Source organism: Sminthopsis crassicaudata, chromosome 1 (assembly GCF_048593235.1).
Source record: "Sminthopsis crassicaudata isolate SCR6 chromosome 1, ASM4859323v1, whole genome shotgun sequence".
Classification (NCBI taxonomy): Eukaryota; Metazoa; Chordata; class Mammalia; order Dasyuromorphia; family Dasyuridae; genus Sminthopsis; species Sminthopsis crassicaudata.
Window position 1 is genome coordinate 29,872,608 of NC_133617.1, and position 23,442 is coordinate 29,896,049.

Consider the following 23,442-nt stretch of genomic DNA (forward strand, 5'->3'; position numbering starts at 1 on the left):
TCATCTTAAAAAATGATTTTCCCCAAAAAACAACTAAGAAGAAAGTGAATTTTAAACCTTGATGTTTTTAAAGGCAACGATATTCCTTAGTGTTTTTTAATTGCTTCCCAAGCTTCCTTGAAAAGCTGGCGCTTCTACAACACCGCTTAGTCTCATATGTATCATCTAAGAGATGACACGGCCTCGTGGCTGAACACCTGGGTTCCCACTCTACCTTTGGCCCTCCTGGTAATGTCTTTAGCACGGCCCAACCCAGTATCCCCGGCGCCTCTAAGACTACAAGGTGCAGGGGTATTAACCTTGGGTAGAAGGCATCCCTTACTCTAGTGCTGACTAGAACATCAGAGTCCCCAGCTAGTCCTGAGCCCCAGTGCATCCTTTATGAACTAAGTACAAGTACTGAACTTGTCACTGAAGACGCCTTTCCAGAGTTCATACCCAGGAGGAAGTCTAAGCTGCCAAAGGAAGCCCGTGCCAGGGAAGAAAGCCAGAAAACTTTGGACTTGTCACTGACAGATCAAAAAGTTTGATTTACAAGATGTCAGGAACAAATAATGCACATCAAACTTTTCATCAAACGTGGTTTGACAGCTTCTAAGCTTGCTTCTGCTTTGCATAATGAAAGCCTTCACATTTGCTAGACATATGTCCATCAAATAGCGTTCAGACATGTCGAGAACAATTTGGCTTGTTTCATTTGAGAAAAAAAAAAAAAAAATCAATAAGCATCTAAGTGCTTCCTGAGTGCCAGACAGACACTGTGCTAAGAACTAAAGAGTCAAAAGAAAAGGAAGCAAAAACAGGGAAGGAAAAAAATAGGCTTTAGAAAATTCATTTTGTTACGGGTCCTCCAAAATTTCCATTTATTTGTTTCTCTCCTAGTACAGAAAGCAACAGAACAACAAGCACTCTTAGTTCTTTTTAAACAAATTAAAGCTCCACAGGGGAAGGTGGAAAGGTTTTGAAGGTCAAACCAAGGGCAGTTTTCAGAAGCACATTCCCAATCTCTGAAGGAAATCCTATTATCATGTCCGTTCCTTTGCCAGCTGCAGCTCAGAATCTGGCAGGGAGCGGCCCGGTGCACACAGCCCGGACACACATCATCAGAGGCAAGAATGGAAGTCTCCGAGGTGGGAGCTACTGCCTCTGCCCTGTGCAGCACGGTCCCTTAGGAGAGAAACACCTCAAAGTATCCGAAGTCACTGAGAAGCAGGCGGAAAGCGCCCTAAAATGCCCAAAGTTGGGCAGCTGGGTGGAGCAGTGGATGGAGCACCAGACCTGAAGTCAGGAGGTCTCAGACACTGAACACTTCCTGGCTGTGTGCCCCTGGGCAAGTCACTTAACCCCAATTGCCTCAGCAAAAAAAATTTAAAAAGCCCAAAGTCAGTGCTTTCCCCGGGACCCACTTCCACTCAGCCGTGTGTATAATCCCAAGAGAAATCAGCCACATTACACAGGACACCTGCTGGCTCCGTCCAAAGAGCGGCTGAGAATCTGAAATTTTAACTCATCACTCTTAGTACCATCTGATGCAAGGAAGTATTGGGAGTTATTGATCCTTTTGTTCCGCCAGCAGAAATGGGAGAAAGAAGGATTGGAGCGGAGCAGGGCAGGAAACCTAGAGAATGCCCCTCCCCCAGACGACAGCAGATCCCGGGCACAGCGGGGGGCCTCCTGGAAGCAGCAGCGATGTGGGGGGGAAAGGGGGGGGGCTGCTGGGGCAGGAGAAAAAGCCCTCTGACCAAGCCTTGGGAATCCCGTCTCTGCCCTGGGTCTGGGACCCCAGCCAGGCTTTCGGCTTCCACGTCAATGAAGATGGATTTCAGGAACTCCCTGAAAGTGTGGGGGGGGGGGGCGGGGGGAGAACCCGCCGAGGCTCCAAGCTCCCCCCCCCCCTGCCACCTGTGGAGACTCTGGGGAATGACTTACACTCCTTAAGCCTGACTCCTTCTCTAAAGGGGGAGGATGGAGTGGATGGCATCGAGGCCTTCCACTCCAAATAAACTCCGGCCAGATACCTGGCCCGCATGATGCCCCGTTTACCCATCTGCAAAACGAGAGCCAGGTTTGCTGCCCATGCCCGGCCTCGAGCAGGGGAGGGAACAACACTAAGTCGTCGGAAGGCCGGGGCTGCTGCTTTCCCTCTCTCCTGGGATAAACCGGCCCCGCCAGGTCTTGCCTTCCTGTCACACTAGGTCTCTAGGGGCTCCGGCGTCTCCTCAGGAAGGCCCAGGGGGCTGGGCCAGACCCTCCTCCCCCACACAAAGTCTAAAACAAGGATTTCCACCCAAACCTTTCTGCTGCAGGGTCTGCGTGGCCCCGAGGCCTGGGAGCCCCTGCATGCCCCCCCCCTCAGCTCCCGACCCTCTCCCCGTGGGCCGGGATGCAAGGGAAGACAGTTGGCACTGACAGACCCTGGAGTCAGGGAGCCCAGGGGGCTACTCTTGGTGCTGTAAACGACAGAGGTTTTGGAACCTCATTGGAGCCTATTTCACAGAGGGGGAAACTGAGGCTGGAGTCACACTAGCCAGCCCACAGGGGGAAGCTGACACTCTTATCACTCCTCCTCCGCGCCAAAACCTAGGGTCTGGTGTGTCCCCGCCGGAGGGGCGGCCCGTCAGAGCTCGCTCCTCCACGACTTCCCTTGGGGGCGCTGCCTCAGCAACGCCTCAGTCTCCCAATCTGTAAAATGGACCCCGCGCTTGCCGCTAGTTTGTGAGCACCAAACACTGGGGAAGCGCTCAGAGACCCTCAGAGACCAGCTGCTGCTCCAGACCCTGGCCCGAGCTCAGCGTCTCGCCTGAAACTCCCGAAGAGGCGGGTCCCACTCACAGCGGGGGGCCCTGAAGCTGGAGGAAGCCCCCGAGGCTGGGCCCGCGGGCGTCCGTCGGCATCTCCGGGGCGCCTACGGGGTCCCCGGCTCCTTCCCCCGGAGGGGACCCCAAGTTTGTAGGGGCGTCCTCCCCGAGTCCCCGCCTACCTTGATGCTCTTCTCCATCTCGGGATCCGCAGACATGCTCCTCGGCGCGGCCCCCGCGGCCCGGACGCGGCGCGGACGTCCCCGGCCTCCGGGAGGCGACGGAGGGCTCGGGGGTCGCGGGGGCGCTAGGCCGGCGGCGAGCTGGGGGGCCCCCCGGGGCGGCGGCGGCGGCGGCTGTGGTTGCTGCGGCTGCTGCTGCTGCTGCCGCCGGCGCCGCGGCCTCCCCGCCTCATCCCCAGGCTCCGGGGGCGGAGCGAGGAGAGGGGCCGAGGCCCCGCCGCCGCCGCCCGCCCCGCCGCCACTGTCCGCGCCGCCGCCGCTCAGGCCTGCCGCCGCCGCCAGCTCCCGCCGCGGAGCCGCCGCCGCCGCCGGGGCCGCCGCCGCCACCGCCGCGATCCCGCTCCGGCCCGGGCTCCTACTCCAGCTCCCGATCCCGCCGCCGCCGCCGCCGCCTCAGCGCCAGACATCGCCGGGACACCCGCGCCGGGCCGCCCGCCGCCTGCCCGACCGCGGCCCCCGGCCCGCCGCTCCCGATCCGCGCCGAGCGACCGCCTGACGACGCCTCGAGACCACCGACGCCCGCCGGCCCGACGCCGGAATTTTCCAAGCCCGTTCGGAGGTACGAGGTCGCCGAGCAGGCGCCGCCGGGGACCGCCCGGCTGCGCGACGCCGGCACGGAAGGCCCCCGCCTCGCCTCAGCCTCCGCCCTGCCGGCGGGTCGCCCGGGGTCCTTCGACAGCTGCGGGCTCCACGCTGATTGCGTCAGAGAGCCCAGGAGTGGGCGGAGAATAGGGCGGGGCGAGGGGCGGGGCAACGTGGAATTTGGCTGATGGCTCAGAGAGCCCGTGAAACGCGCACGTGTAATACACGTGCACCGCCGGTGCCTGGCGTGGAATCAGAGCCGAGCCCCAGGGACAGAGCATCTCCCCTGTTACTGAGGAAGAGACCCAGGGCGACCAGCCCGAGATCGCATCGTGGCCAAGGGAGGAGTCTAAGCGTCCTGAATGCAGAGCTGAGAGGAATTCAGACATCTTCTTACAAAGGAGGAAACTGAGCGCGAGAGAAATTAAGTGATTTGTGAAATGTACCAGAAAACCCACCTGGAACCGGAAGGGACCGCAAACCACCCAGCCCAGCCCCCTCTTTAAGAAACAAAGGAGAATAGGAGGGAGGAGGAAAAGAAGGAAGGAGGGAGGAGGGAGGGAAGAGAGGGAAGAAGGAAGGAAGGAAGAAAAGGAGGAGGGGAAAGAAAGGAAAGGAAGGAGGGAGAGAGGGAAGGAGAAAAGGAGAGGGAAGAAAGGAAGGAAGGAAGGAGGGAGAGAGGAGAGAGGGAAGGAAAGAGGAAGGAAGAAAAGGAGGAGGGGAAAGAAAGGAAAGGAAGGAGGGAGAGAGGGAAGGAGAAAAGGAGAGGGAAGAAAGGAAGGAAGGAAGGAGGGAGAGAGGAGAGAGGGAGGGAAAAAGTCAAAGGCAAGATCCAAAAGATCATATCCAGGATCAACAAGCATTTATTAGGTGCCTACTGTGTGCTAAGGATAGAGAACAAGGCTAGAACAGCCCCTCCCCTCAGGGAATCCTCATTCTAGTGCAGAAGAGAACATGTAGACAGCTATGTACAAACAAGATACATACAAGCTAACTTGGAAAACCAGTTTTGTTCAGCTGATGGAGATTTAACCGAGATTTTAAGGGAAACAGAAAGAAGGAAGGAGAGTGTTCCAGGAGGACACCACTGACCGTGGACACTGGATTTGGCTTCCGGTTTTGAGAAGAAAGAACTCAACTCTACTTGAGGCTCTGACGGGACAGATTCTGGGGGGAGCCGGTCGGTCTCCGGCAGGTCCCTGTTTCGGCTTTCTAACAGATTCCGGGGAATTTTCCCCTGGAGGAGCACAAAGGACCTCTCTTGGGTGATCTGAGTTGTCTCGCTCCCAAGAGGAGAGCTCCTTCCCTTTATTGTCTCGCATCCATTTTCCTGTGCACATCGGCCTGATTTCTGTTTGCCTGTGGTTTGCATTCTTATAGGCCTGTTATTAGGTAGGTAGACCCCCCCCCCCACAGGCTCCATTTCTGAAGCTTGAGCGACAAAGCTGGGACGCCAAATCTCGGCTCATGGAGGAAGGACAGTATTGAAGAATGAGAATATTGTCACTAAAAGAGACTTAACTTCTCGAAACTTCTCCCTGTTGTTGGGGAAGATCCAGTTCCCCAAGTCCTCCCCCTCCCAGGCTTGGTCTCTGATTACCCTCCTGTCTTTTTGACCCCTGGGAAGAAATAGAAGTCCCAAAGGCTTTATTGACTTAAATCAGTCTTCAAACCTCTAACATATCAAAAGGACTCTTAAAACACACAATATCAGAGCAAGAAGGGCCGGGGAGATCATCTATTCTTTATCATTTTACAAAGAAACAACCCCAAGGAGGAGGAATGATCTGTTCCTCTGACTCCCCATTCCATCCATTCTATAAGGGAGATATGGGTCCCTCCCCAGGGCCTTGGGAAGATGGTGGGTGGAATGAACCCAAAAGGAGGTCAGACTTCGTGCTACTCCCAGATCAGTGTGTGCTCCCTCTGCAGAAAGGCTGGGGGGAGGGAATAAGAGGAACATATGGGTGGGAGGGGAGGCCGGAAACCACAGTAACACTTGGGGAAAAGCCTTCACAACTTTGTCACTGAGTCACAGTGGGGAATTACTACGGTTTATTTGGAGGAGGGGCAGCGCCAAAGTCAGACTTGCGCCTTACAAAAATCACCTGAGCATCTGGATCAAGGATGGTCAAGAGTGGGGAGAGACTTGAGATTGGGAAATCAATGAAAATCCTCTTTTAGTCTCCTAAGACAAGGTGATGGCCAAGATGGTAGGTGTGTAAGGGGCTAGATAGGAGAGATATTGTGAAGGTACAAAGAAGGAGATTTGGCAATGGATTGCATATGTGGGGGGAAGAACTCAGCAAGACATGCAGATTGTGAACCAAGAGAGTGAAAGTGAAGATGGGAATGGGGGGATTCTGGAGGTAATGAATTCTGCTGCCCACTTGTCTGTAATTGAACCCACAGAATCTGATGAGATCATCAGGAGAGACCGCAGCGGGAAAAGAAAAGGGACCCGGCAGGGACACCCACAGTTAGTGGGGAAGCCCATGATGTGAAGGAAAGAGCTCACTCCGGAGGCAGAACAGCTGGGAGCTTCATTTCCCTCATCCTGCCCTTCCGGGCAATCATAAGGAAAGAGCCCAGAATGCTATAGAAATAGTTCCTGATTTCCTAGACTAAGTCAAGTCTAGAAGCTATATACTATATACGGGCTAAAGCATCAGAGTATAAAGATAGGCAGAAGTGGTCCCTGCCTTCAAAAGGCTTCGAATTCTAAGAAAGGAAGACAAGATGAAAGGGACCTGAAAAGTGGAGAGTCTGGAGAAGAAGAAGGGCTTCTCTGGCTCCTTCCTCAAAATGCACTTCCAGGGAGAACTTACCAAAGAGAGAACTACATGGGGCCACATGGGGAGAGGGAAGGGATGGGGGCAAAGTGGAGGGACGGCTCCAAGGCCTTCTCATTCTTCAGGTGGAAAATTGGGGCCGGAGTAGCTAAGTGATTCTACAAAAGCCAGATCAGGTAGTAAGTAAAAGAAGCAGGGATCCAAAGTCACATTTTATTTGTTCTTCCTTTGGGTGAAGCTATTTGTCTCTCCAATATCAAAGGAGTAGAAGACAGATTATTTTACTAAAGGCATTTTATCAACGCTGGAAAGGGAAGGATCCAACCCCTCAATTTACAGATAAGGAAGCTGACTACCCGAGATTAAATGCCTCCTCCAAGGTCACACAAGTGATAAGCAACGGAGCTAAAAATTGACTAATAAAAAAAATCAAGCCTTTCTCAAGTCACCTCTTTTCTTCCTCCCATACTCAGAAACAAAACAACTCTGATTTATTCCTGAGGGATGAACTGGCAGGGAAGTTAAGAAATGATTTATTTCTCCTCCAAAGCAAAAGCAAGGTTCCTTCCCTCTTCAGGGCCAAAGAGACAAGTTTTAGCCAGGCTCATTTATAATTCCTTTAAAAGTCTACTTATTGTGCACATTTGCTGAGCCAGCCAGTGGTGAGGTCTTCTGGGATATAAAGCCCAAATCAAAATCCTGTTAATTGCCTTGAGCTCGGAGGCCTGCTGTCTTGCATAACAATGGAGCATCACTTTATAATCCCTGCAGCTTCCCCCCTTTCTAGGCCAGGAGATTGTCAATAATTGTCTGGAGAACACAAGGAAAGAAAAAAAGGAAAGGAGAGGAGAGGAGAGGAGAAAGGAAAGGAGGAAGGAAGTGAGAAAGGGAAAGGGAAAAGGGGGAAGGAAGAAAATTGGAAAGAGAAGGGGAGAGAAAGAGGGAAGGAAGGAAGGATTAAGCACTTACTGTGTGGCTGGTTCAAAGGCAGAAAGACATTCTAAGTCCCCCCCAAGGCCTGACATCCCCTGTTCTAAAACCCCTCCCAGCCCTGACATCCCCTATTCTAAGACCCCTCCCAGCCTGATATCCGCTGTTCTGTCTTCCCCAGCCTTGACATCCCCTGGTTTAAGACCCCTCCCACCTCTGATACCTTGTTGTAAGGTTCCTCTGAGTTCTAACATTCCCTATTCTAAGGATGCCCCCTCCCCAGCTCTGATATTCTCTGTTTTGAGGTCTCTCCTAGCTCTGATATTCGTTGTGCTATGATTTTATTCTGTTACTGAATAGGAAACTAGGTTTATGACATAGGAATATAATGGAATAGTATACCATCAGGTTTTAGAGAAACTAATAAGAATTGAATCAACTGTTGCAGAGTGAAATGAGCAGAACCAAGAGAACAATTTATATAAAAACAACTTTGAAAGATGTAAGAACAATGAGGAACCACCACCATTCCAGAAGACTAATGACAAAACAGGTTACTTACCTCCCTCCTGTCAGGGAGGTTATGGGCTCAGGCTACAGACTGAACTATACATTTTTAAATACACTGCTAGTATGGAATTTGTTTTGTTTAAACATGCATATTTATTACAAGGGTTTTATATTTCTTTTTATTCATGATGAAGTGGAAGAAGATGGAAGGGAAGAAAATATATTTTGTTTGTTGGGGAAAAAGATTAATTTTTAAAAAGGAAGTAAACCAAGGCCACATAATCAGGGCATAAGTCCTTCCCCACTGGTCTAACCCCTTTCCTCTTTGCCTGTCCAACCCTCTCTATCATAGGATAGATCATAATCACAAGATCTTAAATTTATGAAGGAATGGACCATTGAAATCAGCTAACCTAATTCCCTAATTTTACAAATGAAGGAAGTAAGGGCCGAAAAGTTGAGTAGATTGCCCAAAAAATGATCAAACCAACAATCTGACTCTGAACTAACTTGCGCTTATACTGAAATTCTTATTGCATCTTCTGGTCCCACTGGGGCTGGAGCATTAGGTTCTCCTTTAGTTTCAAAACTCATTTGCTTCTTCCATGTTGTATTAAGCATCTTCCCTGCTGAGCATAATGTCAAGTTCTTCCTCACACTTCCAGAAGAGACTCCTATTTCCTGGACTCCATCCTTCCCAAAACTACTGACCTCCCCATATTCCCTAGTTCCCTTTAAGAAATTAAAGTGTTTGTAGTAAATTCTCCCCAAATCTGTCTTTGGAGAATATTACCCAGCATTGGGTCCCCTGAAGTGGAGAAAGAAGAGGAGAGAGGTGGAGGAATAGGGACAGATAAAATTGAGCAGTGAATGAATGTTGGTGAAAGTTAACTTGCAGCCAACCCAAGAGATAACACATTTGTTATGCATAATCTCCAAAGCCTAATTATCTTTATCCAGCAGCCCATTAAAAAAAAAAAAAAATCTAAGGAAGGCTAAAGAAAGGAGTTAATAAATAATACATACAATTATCCACTTTCCTCTTTCATTTGTGATTCTCTTATCTCCTGTATTATTACCGTTTGGTTGGAGCTGAGCCCTTTTCACCCCAAATCAAGTTTTTGGAAAAATTGCTCAAATACGGGAGTAGGACATCGCCCTCCTTGGGGACTTGATTTTTCATCAGGTTCACCAGCTAATATAGATGTTATTCTTTCTCAGGTTAAGCAAAAATGTTTTCCCTGGTGGGATATAGAACTATCCCATTTGGAGAACATATTTTTTTAAAGAATAAAAAACAGTTAAAGAGTTATAAACTATTGACAACTCAGTTAATTAGTATTTTGAAGGGCAATGATAAGATTGGATAAAACTTTGTGGCTCAAAACCCTATTTAAAACTGGATTACCCAAAAATTAATTAATCCTTCTGAATGCAATAATTCTCTCTCCTCAGAGATTATAGACTCTTTTCCACCATTTTCTTCTACAAATATGTATGCTTTTTGTGGCTGTCCCTACCCCAACCCTTCCTGTTTCTGCCCTTCTGTCACTGCATTGCCTGGATAAATTAATTAAGTTTTCAACATATCTTCTGCTATATGTGGGCATTTATAACATATATACATACACATATATATATATATATATGTATATATATATATATATATATAAAATTAACCCTTAATCATTTAAAACCACTCTTAAAACTTTGGTGTCAAGTGCCAATAGTCTTGTGATGGAGAGCCATCTGCACCCAGAGAGAGACCTGGGGAGATTGTGGACCACAACATAGTATTTTCACCTTTTTAGTTATTTGCTTGCTTTGTATTTTCTTTCTAATTTTTTTTTCCTTTTTGAACTGATTTTTTTTTTTTGTGCAACATAATGGAAATATGTATAAAAGAAACTGCACATGTTTAACATATATTGGATTACTTGACATTTTGGGGGACTAGAAAAAAGGGAGGGAAAAAATTTGGAACACAAAGTTTTGCAAGAGTGAATGTTAAAAATTATATATGCATGTGTTTTGAAAATACAGAGCTTTATATAAAAAAGATTTTTAGATGTGATTCTTTTTGTGCAGCAAAATAATTATTTGGACATATATACACATATTGTATTTAACATATACTTTCACATATTTAACATGTATTGGTCAACAGGCCATCTGGGGGAGGGGGTGGGGGAAAGGAAGGGAAAAGTTGGAACAAAACACTTGGCAATTGTCAATGCTGAAAAATTACCCATGCATATATCTGGTAAATAAAAAGCTATAATAATAATAAAAGACTTTTAGTCTAATTGTATATGTATAATTCTTTTTTACCTGCTCTCCCATTTATACTCATAAATAGATTCTTCCTGGAGGTTGTTTTTTTTTCCTTCATCTAACCAGAAAGAGAGCATCTCTATGATACAGAGGACCAATTAGGTAGATAAGGTATGTTACTTTCTTCCATCAAACTGAACACATCTTCACATTTGGATAATGGCTCATCTGCCCACCTGAGATATTCTGAGTCCCTCAGAGATTCCCTTAACTTGCCTGAGCCTGAACTTCATCTCATTATAACCCTGAGTGCCATATTAAATCTGTGGATTTAAGACTGTTTTCACTGAGGCATCCTGCTATAATGGAAAATGGAGTCAGGAAGAGCTGATTTATCAAGTTATTTTTATGTTTGTCTCCCCATTGACCAAATCACTTAACCTCAGTGAGGCTCGAGAAACTCTTAACTCTGGTCCTGGAGTACCCCTTTTAGGAAGGCCCCAAGGTCAAAACTAGTGTCATAGTAATATTAGATGTTTTAATTTCTAATATATCAATACATATAAATGAAAGTTTGGGGAGTGGAGGAAGTCCTCTGTAATTTTTAAAAACTAATAAAAAGTTCCACAAGGTTTTGCAAGGATTTTACCTATCTATGCATATATTTTAAAAGTAAAAAGCTTTAAAAAAAAGAAATTACATTGAAATATAATTTTGAATGCTTCCTTCCTATGTCTTGCTATTTTGTATGTATAGTCTGTGTCCATTTTAATCTTTAAGGAACATGAATTCTTATTTTATTTCCCTTTATCACCACCATATAGTTTAATTCCAGGAATTGAGAAATAAATATGATTTTTCTTTAAAAAAAAAAGAATATAAAGAGTTCCTTAGATAAAAACAATTCAAAAATCTTTGTATTAAATGATAAACAATTGCTCTGTATGTGGATAGAGCTTCATACTTGAAATTTCTGTTGCTAATGAAATCAAGTACCCTTCACTTTTAAAAACACTTACAAATACAAACACTCACAAATAATAAATGAAAGCATCCCTAAAGGCCAAACCAGGAAAACACTATATATGAGTACAATCATGTAAATGGATAGAAAGAGCAAGTAATTTAAACTGAGTGATGGGAAATTATGATGACCTCTTCCTTGAAGAGGTAGAGCTTGGGGGTGGGTCACTGGATATTTCCCATTTTGTGTTTCAAGCTTTATCCATATTGTGGTTGGCTTTATTGAACTTTTTTTACCTTTGTCATAAGAAAGATTTTTCTGGGAAAAGGGGAGGAAATATAATTTGTTTATATAAAAACAAAAAGTATCAATACCAATTTATTTTTTAAAGAAAGGAAAAAAAAGAAAATATCCCCAATGATAAGCTGAACCCTAAAAAGTTATTTCATAACAAGAAAGCCATAGTACTAAATAAAGCAAAGAAAAGAAAGATTCTTCCTGTAGGAAGCCCATCTAAGAGGCAATTAGTTATCATCACCTCCATTTTGCAGAGAAGAAAACTGAAGTCTAGAGAGGTTGTTATGTATGTGGGAGCTACTAGGTAGCACAGGGAATAGAGCTCTGGTTCTGGAGTGAGAAGAACCTGAGTTCAAATCTGGCTTCAGACACTTAATAGTTGGGTGACTCTGGGAAAGTCACTTAATCCTGTCTGCCTCAGTTTCCTCATCTGTCAAGCGAGTTGGCAAAGGAAATGTCAAATCACTTAAGTATCTTTGGCAAGAAAACCCCAAATGGGGTCATGAAGAATGGGTCACAAAACTGAAAAATGATAGAACTGAATTAGTCTAGCTTTCTCATCTCTGCCCCTGGCTTCCCTGCCTTTCTTGTCTCAACTCAAGCTTCATAAGAAACCTTTCCCAAACTTTCATAATTCTGGCCCCTTCTCCCTGGGGTTTGCTCCCAATTTTTCATCTCTATGACCTTTTTTATACATAATTGTTTGCATTCTATCTTCCCCATTAGACTGTGAACATAAGAGCACACAGTAGGAGCACAGTATACCCTACACTTAGTACAGTGCCTGGCACATAGTAAGTGCTTAATAGAAACTTGTGCACTTATTGACTTCTTCATCCAAATTATGGAGTAATCCAACTCTATATCCCTTCCAGTTTTAAAATAATACATCTCTAGCTTGTATCTTGTATCAATACAAAGAGCAGGTTTTAAAACTTTTCTTACAATCTTCTTCAAGTCAAACATTCATTTTTTTCTCTTTGCAAAATGATTGGAATAAAAAACTCTGATCTTTTCTGCACGTAAAGGCAAACAGAAAAGGGGAAAATGTCCTAAAAAGAGATCCTGATAAAACAGAAGCTCTTTCTGGGCAGGAACTACTTCATTTTGTTGGTCAAGTGCCAAGAAAACAGCAAATGCTCGATAAACACATGCTGTGTTTATCATAGACATGACTAATATGGAAATTTGCTTTGCATAACTGCACATAAATAATCTATATCATATTGCATTCTCAGGGAGGGGGAGGGGGAAAGAGGGACAGAAAGAATTTATAACTCAGAATTTTAAAAAACGAATAATAAAAATCATTTTACATGTAATTGAGGCAAAAGGTAAAATATTAAAGAAATATATTTTTTTAAAAGATAAATATTTTTTGACTAATTGGGAGCCAATTTGTATTCACCTAGGATTCATGACTTGCCATGATCAAGGAATCTGTCACCAAGTGACCAACATACAGGGGACAATCAGCTCCAATCTTGGTTTGGCTATCCGGGTAGAGATTACTTGCTCTGGGTGGGACTTAAAATCTTTCTAGCTTGGACGATCTTGTCCCCCACTAGTGTTACCTTCAAGATTCTAGGATCACCTCTGTCCTCCATCAAGTGTCAGAGATCCACCCATGGGCAGGAAATCAAAAGGGCTGTGACCTGTATTCTTTCAAGGAACAGTAAATTCCATAGGATCAAAGAACCACCAGCATATATGAATGAATAAGCAACCATTAGGCACTTCCTGTATGCTGGGCCCTATCCTAAGCACAGCCACATAAACAAGAATGAGGCAGCTCCTGTTCTCAAGGAGAAGGAAAGAAAAAGAGGGAACAATCATTTATTCAGTGCCTACTATGTGCCAAGTACTATGATAGATGCTTTACCAATATTACCTCTTTTACTTCTCACAGCAACCCTGGGAGCAATCCCGTTTTACAGTTGAGAAAACTGAGTCACAAGTTAAAGTCAATCTTGGCAAGTTTCACCTAGCTTGAAACTGTGAGGCAGGATTTAAATTCAGGTTTTTCTGACTGTAGCCCCAGTGTTTTGGGCATTGTGGCGCCACCTAGCTACCAAGAACCTTAAATTTTAAGACATTTATTTGAGCAAGATCCTACAACTGTACTTATAATTAAATATTTACTAAACCTCTATCAAATTTTAAGTATTTATTTAAACTATTTTATTTTCATATCAAAATCTAATTGAATATTTAATTTAGATTAAAATGGAATATTTGTCAAACTTTATTAAATATTTATCTATATTTATTATTCAATAAATATAAAAGATTTTTGGCAATGACAAAGCTTTATGGAAAGATTATATAACAGGAAGCTGGAAGGGACCTTAGAAAACATGTTGTTCCACTCTCTTCTTTTTCAGAGAAAAAATTTTTTAAAAAAACAATTTTTATATAAAACTTATTTAAAGATAGTACTTTGTGTTCCAATTTTTTTCTCCCTCCCTTCCCTTCACCCCCTCCCTTAGACAGCAAGTAATCCAATATATGTTAGACACATGCAGTTTTTCTATACATATTTCCACAATTAAGCTGCACAAGAAAAATCAGATCAAAAGGAAAAGAAAAATGAGAAAGAAAACAAAATGCAAGCAAACAACAACAAAAAATGTGAAAATATTAGGTTGTGATCCACACTCAGTCCCCACAGTCCTTTCTCTGGATGTAGATAGCAGAATTAAGAGAAATCTTTTAGGAAAATCTTCTAGTTAGAAATTTATCAGAGCAGATGAAAAATGAAAAGTTGCATTAGGAGACCAGAAAATTAAGATCACAGAAGCTTAGGAAAGAAGCTTAGGATTTATCTAATTTCTCTCTTACCCTCCCCCCAACAATTGGATCAAACCCCAAGAGGTTAAGAAAGAGCTCCTAAAACACATAAAATAAGTCCAATTACTTTTCCACATGACAAGCCCTTGACCTGGTTGAAGAGAAAACTATCTTGTCCTACCCTCCACCCTAGCAGAACATCTTATCCAAGGTCAGAGCTATAACTTGCCTAGAACAAACAAGACTTTGTCCCAGAGCACTAACTTGGGGCAAAGGGGACAGGCTTTCTCCCTTCAGAGACAACTATAACTGTGGAATAAGAGGAAGTGGACATTAGAAGGACCTCAAAGTCCATCTATCCTAGTCCTCTCATTTTACAGATGAGGGAATTGAGGCTCAATGAGATTAATCCTTGCTTCCCAGTATACCACCTAACACAGCCATTGCTGGTCACCATTCCCAGGATTCTGTCACCATGATGCTCCTTTCTCGGAATCCAGTTTCTATCATAGCCCTTCACATGTGAGAGCTGAACTTTCTACCTATGGACAGAGCACAGTATAGTCTTTAGAGTTCTAGACTTAGAATGAGGAAGATCTGAGTTAAAATCCTGTGTCTTGCTAGATGTGTGATCTTGGGCAAGTTGCATAAATCTGTTTGTCTCTATGAGCTCAACTGTAAAATAAGGATAATAACAGTAATTAATACTAATTGATTAATTACAATTATTTGTACTTATTAACATAATTAATAATAATGATAACAGTACAGAGGTAGTTTGGTAGTACAGTAGATAGAGCATCAGCCCTGGAGTCAGAAGGATCTGAGTTCAAATACAGCCCCAAACATTTAATACTGCTTAGTTGTATGACCCTGGGCAAGTCACTTAACCCCAATTACCTCACAAAACAATAATAAAATAATAGAACCATATCTATTATTTTATATGGGGCCTACTGTGCACACTGGCACAGTAAGCATATTATAAGCACTTTATAACTATCACTTCACTTGATCTTCATAACAACCCCAGGAGAAAGGTGCTATTATCTCCATTTTACACTTGAGGGAACTGAGGCAAACAGAAGTTATGTGACTTGTTCAAAGTCATACAGTTAGTAAATTGAACTAGATTGGCTAGTAAATTGGCTAGATTTGAATTCAGGTATTTCTGACTCCAGGTCCAAAAACAAAAACCAAAAGATATTGTTTTTATTTTTGGATACTCTCTAAGAAAAACTACAACGGCAATAAGCTGGGAGTAATGCTTCAAGTATTCTTTAATAAGGCACAAAATGTACAGAGCCAAATGGCATGGGGATCAGGGGTGAGGTGGTAGAGGGAGGTAGGAATGGAGAGGGGGAGGAACACAGACTCACTTATATAACCTCATCTGGGGAGCACTTGGGCAGCATGGATCCTTGAGCAGGTGCTCAAGAGGCAAGAGATTGGAGTCATATTTTTATAGATTTTAGAGGTGAAGGGCAGAGTAATTTTTATCTGTCACCTTTGGCTTAGTTTATTTACATTAATGTCCTCTCAAATTTATCAACATGACCTTAGGGTTAGTTCACTTGCGTAACATTTTGCTGAAAATATTTGAAGCTTATCTGCAGCTTACAGATCAAGGGCATTAGCAGAATGAGGAGTTTTAACCACATGTACACAAATATTTATAGTAGCCCTTTTTGTAGTGGCAAAGAATTGGAAATTGAAAAGCTACTCATCAAGTGGGAAATGGATGAGCAAGTTGTGGTATGTGAACATAAAAGAATATTATTGTCCTTAAAAAATGATCAGCAGGAGGATTTCAGAAAAATCTGGCAAGACTTATATGAACTGATGCTGAGTGAAGTGAGCAGAACCAGGAGAACATTGTACACAGCAACAACATTATGTGATGATCAACTGTGATAGACTTAGCTTTTCTCACAATTCCAATAGACTTGGGATGGAAAATTTCATCCACATCCAGAGAAGGAACTATGGAATCTAAATGCAGATCAAAGCATATTATTTTCTAACTAGTTGGACATGTATACATATATTGTATTTAACTTATACGTTAACATATTTAACTTTTTTTCAGTCAACCTGCCATCTGAGGGAGGGGGGAGGGGAAATTGGAACAAAAGGTTTGGCGATTGTTAATGCTATAAAATTACATGCATATAACTTGTAAATAAAAAGCCACAATAAAAAAAAAGTGCAAAGATAAACATTTACATGTTCCATAAATACTAGTATCAAAGTCTGTAATATACTATGCATTTAATAAATATTTGTTTAATTTTTAAAGGCATATTATTTTCACTTTTGGAGTTTTTTCTTCTATTTTTCTTTCTCATGGTTTTTCACTTTGTTGTTATTTTCTTTTTACAACTTGACTTACAAGGAAATATATTTAATGTAATTGCACACATATATCCTATATCAGATTTCTTGCTGTGTTGGGGAGGAAAGAGAGAAGAAGAGAAAGAGAAAATTTGGAAAGCTCAAAATCTTACTGATATGAATGTTAAAAACTATCTTTACATGTAATTGGAAAAAAAATAAAAAGAAAGAGTAAGGAGTTCTCTCATTGTCTGGCTTCTTCTAATGTGGCCTTCGTTGGTTTAGGAGATAATTGCCAATGATTCCTATACTCTCCTAATTTATGAAACAGTTTGCAAGTAATTGTTAGTGATCCTTTAATTTATGGGACAGTTTGTGACTTTATTTGTTATGTATAAACTTACTATACTAATTGGAGTTGGGGGTGGAGAAAGGAGTTCCTGAGAAGCAGAATAAACTACCATTTCAACACAAATAGGAAGAAAAAAGGAATAAAGATTTATCTAGTGCCTGCTGTATGTTTGGAGCTAGGCTAAGTGCTTTACAAATGTTATCTCCTTTGATTCTCACAATAACCCTGATAGGTAAATCCAGGGCAGAAGTAAACAGTTGATCTGATATCCTCCTTTTCAGATTTCTCATAGCATTTTATGTGAAAATCTCCATTTAATGAAATTCAATTTTTAAAGCATTAATTAAAGATCAAGATAAGAAGTAATTTGATACATATGGTATTTAAAGTTAGGAAGTAGTATTGGTGATCAAGGTGAGAAGCAGTATTATATATATGATATTTAAAGTTAGGAAGGAAAGTAGTATTAGTATTTATAATCAGGAAGTATTTAGTATCAGGAAGATCTCCCTGGGTCCTTGTCCCATTTCTGATATGACCTTGAGCAACTTCTTAATACAATTAGCAAACTTTTTCTGCAAAGGATCAAGTAGTAAACATTAGGGAAAATCAAAACTATTGTGTAGGTATATAGTAAGAGAAAATAAATGTCCAAAAGTTTTTTATTTACAAATTTTAATTAATTAATTAATTAATTAATTTATTTATTTATTTATTTATTTATTTATTTATTTTTTTATTTATTTATTTTGGTTTGTTTGTTTTTGTTTTTTTCTTCTGAGGCTGGGGTTAAGTGACTTGCTGAGTCACACAGCTAGGAAGTGTTAAGTGTCTGAGACCAAATTTGAACTCGGATCCTCCTGAATTCAAGGCTGATGCTCTATCCACTGCGCCACCTACCTGTCCCTATTTACAAATTTAAAGTATAATAATGATTGAATATAATTATTCATAATGGAGATCTACTAGTAAGAAGAATGAATTTTCTTTTGGCAATGATATTTCACTTAATTAGGGTTCAAAGTTAGTATTCCCTAGCCATAAATTCAATTGCCAAAGTTCATCTGTTAATACTGATCTGTGAGGAGATTTACATATTTCATCTTTGAAAATGTTTTTTCACAAAAAAAGATTCTGTCAAATACTGATATAAATCCACAAGTTTATGATTTTAATTGATCTTTAATTGAGCATATTTATCATTATGTGGCAGTAGATAGAACACTGGGTCCAGAATTAACAAAATCTGATTTAAAATCTGGTCTTAGATTATATGACAATAGGCAAGCCACTTAGCCTCTATTTCCTCACCTGTAAAATGGGCACTTAACACCCATAGTTGTTGTGAGGATGTAATAAGATAACATTTAAAAAATTTTTAGCATGCTACTTGGCAGAGAAGGCCCCATATATTGTTCACATGTTCAGTCATTTTTTATTTGTGATTAGCTCTTCATGATCCATTTTTCTTTTACCCTTGCACCAAAATGGAACTGAAGTTTGAGCTCAGATATTTGTGGGAGAGTAAAAATCTTGCTTCTTGTTTTAACTATTGACAGCACAGGGAACAACATATGAAGCAGTTTGACATTACTGGTCACACATCAGCATGAGTTATCACCAAATTTATTTTTACTATAGAATAAGCTTTCACCTCCAATGTTGTTTTGCCTTATAATTTTAGGTTGGATTCATTAAGGGAAATTATCAAATCTATAGCAAAAGCAAATTTCCAAAATCATTTAGGATTTGATAATTGGCAGTTCTTACTCAAAAACAAACAAACAAAAAAAAAACCCCAGTTTCCTCTCTCAGCTCAAAAAACTGTATTTAAACTTTTTCCCTTTCTCCTTTTCTTCTTTGGACTTATAATAATAAATAAATAAAATATGGAGGTACAGTGAAATGCATGGTACTTGAAATATTGTCAAATTACAAATTTTCATATCACAAAATGTTTTTTAATTTTTTTTCTGGAGTACAATAACAAACCAGGTTTGCCAAAATTTGCAGACCCTTGTTTTAGTGTCCCCACACAACTCTCTTAAGATTCCACATTACAGCATATATCTGGTAAATAAAAACTATTAAAATATTTTTTTAAAAAGAGCATATGCAGTGTTCCACAATCATAGTCCCCTATTTCTACAAAGAAGAGAAAGAAATATATTTTTCTACTTCTTTTTCTGGTCCAGATTGTTTCATCATAATCGCATAGTATTAAGTTTTAGAATTTTTATTGGATTACTTAACATCTAGGAGAGGAAGTGGGAGGGAAAGGGGAGAGAATCTGGAACACAAGGTTTTGCAAGGGTCAATGTTGAAAAATTATCCATGCATATGTTTTGAAAATAAAAAGCTTTAAAAAAAAAAAAGATTTCACATTACAAAACAGTAAGTTAGTCAAAAAAGCATTAATTAGGGGCAGCTAGGTGGCACAGTGGATAGAGCACCAGCCCTGAATTCAGGAGGACCCGAGTTCAAATCTGGTCTCAGACAATTAACACTTCCTAGCTGTGTGACCCTGGGCAAGTCACTTAACCCCAGCCTCAGGGGGGAAAAAAAAAAGCATTAATTAAAGGCCTACGGTGTGTCAATGCAAATAAAAGGAAAAGAGAAAATCAGCTCCTACCCTCAAGGAGCTTACATTCTATTAAGAAAACACACAAAAGGGAACTGAGAAGGAAGGGAGCAGAATGAAGGGAAAAGAAGGAATGACAGGTTGGTGAAGTCTGTCCAGTCAGAAAAGCCTGGAAATGAATGAAATATGGCTAGCATGGAGCCTTTCCTAAAACTAGAAATTCAGCAAGAACTCACCAATGAGAGGAGGAAAAGAGATAAAACAGGTGAGGAATCAGGAATTAAAGTACATGGGTAGAATGAGTGTCCTCACCTGGAATTCTCTAATCAATGAAATCTATGTCAGTCAGAAATCAGTCCCCTTCCTCCTCCCACACATGTCAGTGTGGAAAGCCCTGGGGGACACCAAAATGTTCTCAGAGATCTTATATATTTTCTCTCGGTCTCTTTGAATTTGATAGATAGATAGATAGATAGATAGATAGATAGATAGATAGATAGATGATAGATAGATAGATAGATAGATAGATAGATAGATAGATAGATAGATAGATAGATAGATAGATAGATGATAGATAGATAGATAGATAGATGATAGATGATAGATAGATAGATAGATAGATAGATAGATAGATAGATAGAAAGATAGATTCAGTCATCTTGTTCTTCCTATCTTTAAGGGGCAGGATCTGAATCACATTTTATGTTAACATTAAAAAAGGGCAACTTTTCTATCCTTCAATCTGTCCAATGGGAGCTCACCTAAGGGAGTCAGTAAATCAGAACAGCATTTAAAGAGGCAATTTCAGTTTTAAATGCTAGGTTTGCATTTCCAGGGAGTCCCCACTAGGTGGCTACTAGACCTACAATACAATATAGGACTATAAAACAGCATTTCAGAATTTCAGAGGGGGAGTCAATCAATCAAACAACCAATAAATATTTATTAAATGCCTACTATTTTCCAGACATGGAACTAGGTACTGGAGACAGAACAAGATTTTTTTTTTAAATCTCTGGAGTTTACAGTCTAATGGGAGAGAGACAACATTCAAGCAAATATATACAAAGCAAACTAATAAATAATCAAATAATGAATAGAGCCAAGGCATTAGAATTAAGAGGGGTTAGAACAGGCTTCTTATAAAAGTGTAAAAGATGAAATTCTTGTTGGGAATTAAAAGAATCCAGGAAAATCAGTAGTCAGAGCAGAAAAGTGTTCCAGGCATGGAGGATAGCTAGAGAAAAATCACCACATCCCAAAGCAGCCCATTCCTTTTGGATGCTTCTCTTTGTTAGGAGTTTCTCTTTACAGCAAACCTGGAGCTAAAACCTTTTATTTTATAGCATGTTGATAAAGCTGGGATTTAAACTCTGGCTCAAAAGTCTTCAACTTCTGTGCTTTAAGGATAGAGGCGCTCAGAATAGGAGCTACCTCTACTTAAAACTCCTTCATTACACCTTCTATTCATTGTTCTAATTCCTCTCTAAGATACACTTCTGACTTTCTGGACTTTTTCTACCATGTCTCTACATGGATACCCACTGTTCTCCTGATATTCGGCTTCCTTTGATAAGACTTCTTTCATTAGAGTGTAAGCTTCTTGAGTGTAGTCAATTTCTTCAACTTCTTCAATTTATCCCACCCAATCCAAATCAATCCAATAAATATTTATAAAGGACTAATTATGTACAAGGACACAATGACAAAATGGAAAACAATCCTTACCCTCCAGAAGCTTATTAGGGTAGTGGGTATGTGTACTGGATGGATACATCATGTTTATAATTTTTTATATAATTTGTATATATTATTTATATTTTATATATTATTGCTGGAGGAATTAAGAGAGTTGATGATTAATTAATTAATTAAATTTCATGATGATTATTGTCATTCATTCTCAGAGAGGACCAAAATGAAGTTACATAAGAGTTGAGGTACAATGTGTCCAACAGTGGCTGATCAGACCTATATGAGCTCAGTGTGCTCTGCCACTGGTCAGACACAAATATTCCCCATGAACATGCTTGAGATTTTGGAGAGTATCAACAAGTGGGCAGATCAGGGTGTCCTACCATAAGCTGCAAGCACAGGATTTTAACCAGAATGGAAGTTAGAGATTCTCAGAATAGAATACAAGATGTAAATTCCAAACATGGAGAATGTCCATGCAAGGCTGTTGGGTTTTTAAAGTCCTTCATCATCTTGCCCTCTATCTCTCCAAACTCCTAATACTTTATTCTCTCACCCCTTCTTTTGACACTGGTCTCTTTGCTGGCCCCGACACAACACATTTAATCTCCCAACTTTGAGTATTTGCATCAGCTGTCCCTATGCCTGGAATGGTCTCTGTCTTCATCTTCATCTTCTGGCCTCTGGCTTCCTTCAAGTCTCAGATAAAATCTCATCTTTTTCTGAGTCTATCTCAAGGCTTTATTAAAGTGCCTTACCTCTAAGTTTATTTCTAATTTACCCTATCTATAATTTATTCCTAGTTATTTTATTATTCACTCACATTAAACTAAGAGTTTCTTGAGAACAGGAACCATTTCTTTGTATCTCCCTCCAGAAGCTTAACATAATGTCTGACATAGAATAGAGGCTTAATAAGTGATTGTTAACTTGACATGAAGGAAGGAGGTCAGAGAGTGAGATCAAGGAATTATAAGTAGGGTAGTTTGCTGGAAGGGTATTGAGAAGACATTAGGGGAAAAGTCCCGAAAGATAGGTAGAATCAGATAGTGATGAGATTTAAATAGCAAGCTAAGAAGCTTGTATTTTATTCTAGACAGAGAAAGACATGGAATAAGAGGACACTCAGATCAAGGAATTTTAGGAATTCTGGATCATGGCATCTGGATGCTGGCAAAATCAAGGACATAAATATCTCTGTGAATGGTGGAGATGGAGAAAAGATGAAGGACACTGGGAATTGAGGAGATTGTTGAATATGGAAGCCACACCATAGGTTTAGGGAGACCTATATTGTTCTCCTAAAATAAGGGCAGGATTAGAAGAGAGGAAGACTGTCCAGGGGTTCTCAAACTATGGCCCAAGGGTCAGATGTGGCCCACTGAGGACGTTTATGGGGCCCACCAGGTTATGGCAAATGGGCTGAGGGGCGGAGACAGAGTGAGTTTTTGTTTTTACTATAGTCTGGCCCTCCCACAGTCTGAGAGACAATGAACTGGCCCCCTATTTAAAAAGTTTGAGGACCACTGTGTGTGAGCCATGTACTAAATTCTATTAAAAAGGAAGGGGATTGTTCTTGGTGCCAGTCACTGAATGATCTTAAAGGAGCATGGTACAGTAGAAAAATCAATGGTTTTGGAATCCTAACTTAGATATATTACCTGAGTGATCTTGGGTAAGTCATGACTTTTCTGGGCCTCTGTTTCCCCATTGTAAAATAAGGATGTTAAGCTACATGACCTCTGAGGTTCCTTTCTGCTCTAAATCTATGATCTTTTTCATGCTAATATATGATTCTATGAGGCCTCTTGTGAGGCCTAATTCTAGGCCTTAATTTCCCCATTTTAAAAAGAGAATATTGAATTTATGGGGCTCTGAGTTTCCTTCTTAGTTTTAATCTATAATCCTTTGATCCTAGTCTCTGATCATATGATTCCTCTCTGGATCTCAGTTACCTCATCTGTAAAATGAGAAGACTGGAAAAAATGATTTTCATGATCCTATGATCCCTTCATTATTCTAATTGCCCTCCTTTGGATGCTCTCCAGTTATCAACTGAATTACCATTCCCATTCTTTCCCCCCCCCCAAAAAAAAAAAAACACTAGTATGTAAAATACTACTCTCTTTTCCAGATTGAATTGGAATGGATTTTCACAGTGCATTGTTTATCATTTAAGAGTCTATAAGAATAGAGAGTTACTTCACACTTGATACTCCAGCTATTGCCCCACTCCAATTACCCAGAGATTAGGTTGCCCACAACATGAGAACTCCAATTATATTCCGGAACACTTGAGCC

The 23,442-nt window shown here is 41.2% G+C and overlaps 1 protein-coding gene across 2 annotated transcripts in view; it reads right to left on the reverse strand.

Moving 5' to 3' along the window:
- The window catches only part of MAPKAPK5 (MAPK activated protein kinase 5), a 49,607-nt gene extending 46,187 nt beyond the window's left edge, over window positions 1-3,420 (reverse strand). Inside the window, exon 1 of one of the 2 annotated variants that reach the window (XM_074297292.1) lies at window positions 2,981-3,420. In XM_074297292.1, the coding sequence (XP_074153393.1) occupies window positions 2,981-3,016 (36 nt within the window). In that variant the 5' untranslated portion in view covers window positions 3,017-3,420. The remainder of the gene's footprint in view (window positions 1-2,980) is intronic. The other variant, XM_074297291.1, reaches the window with a different exon arrangement.
- Between the last annotated feature and the right edge of the window lie 20,022 nt (window positions 3,421-23,442).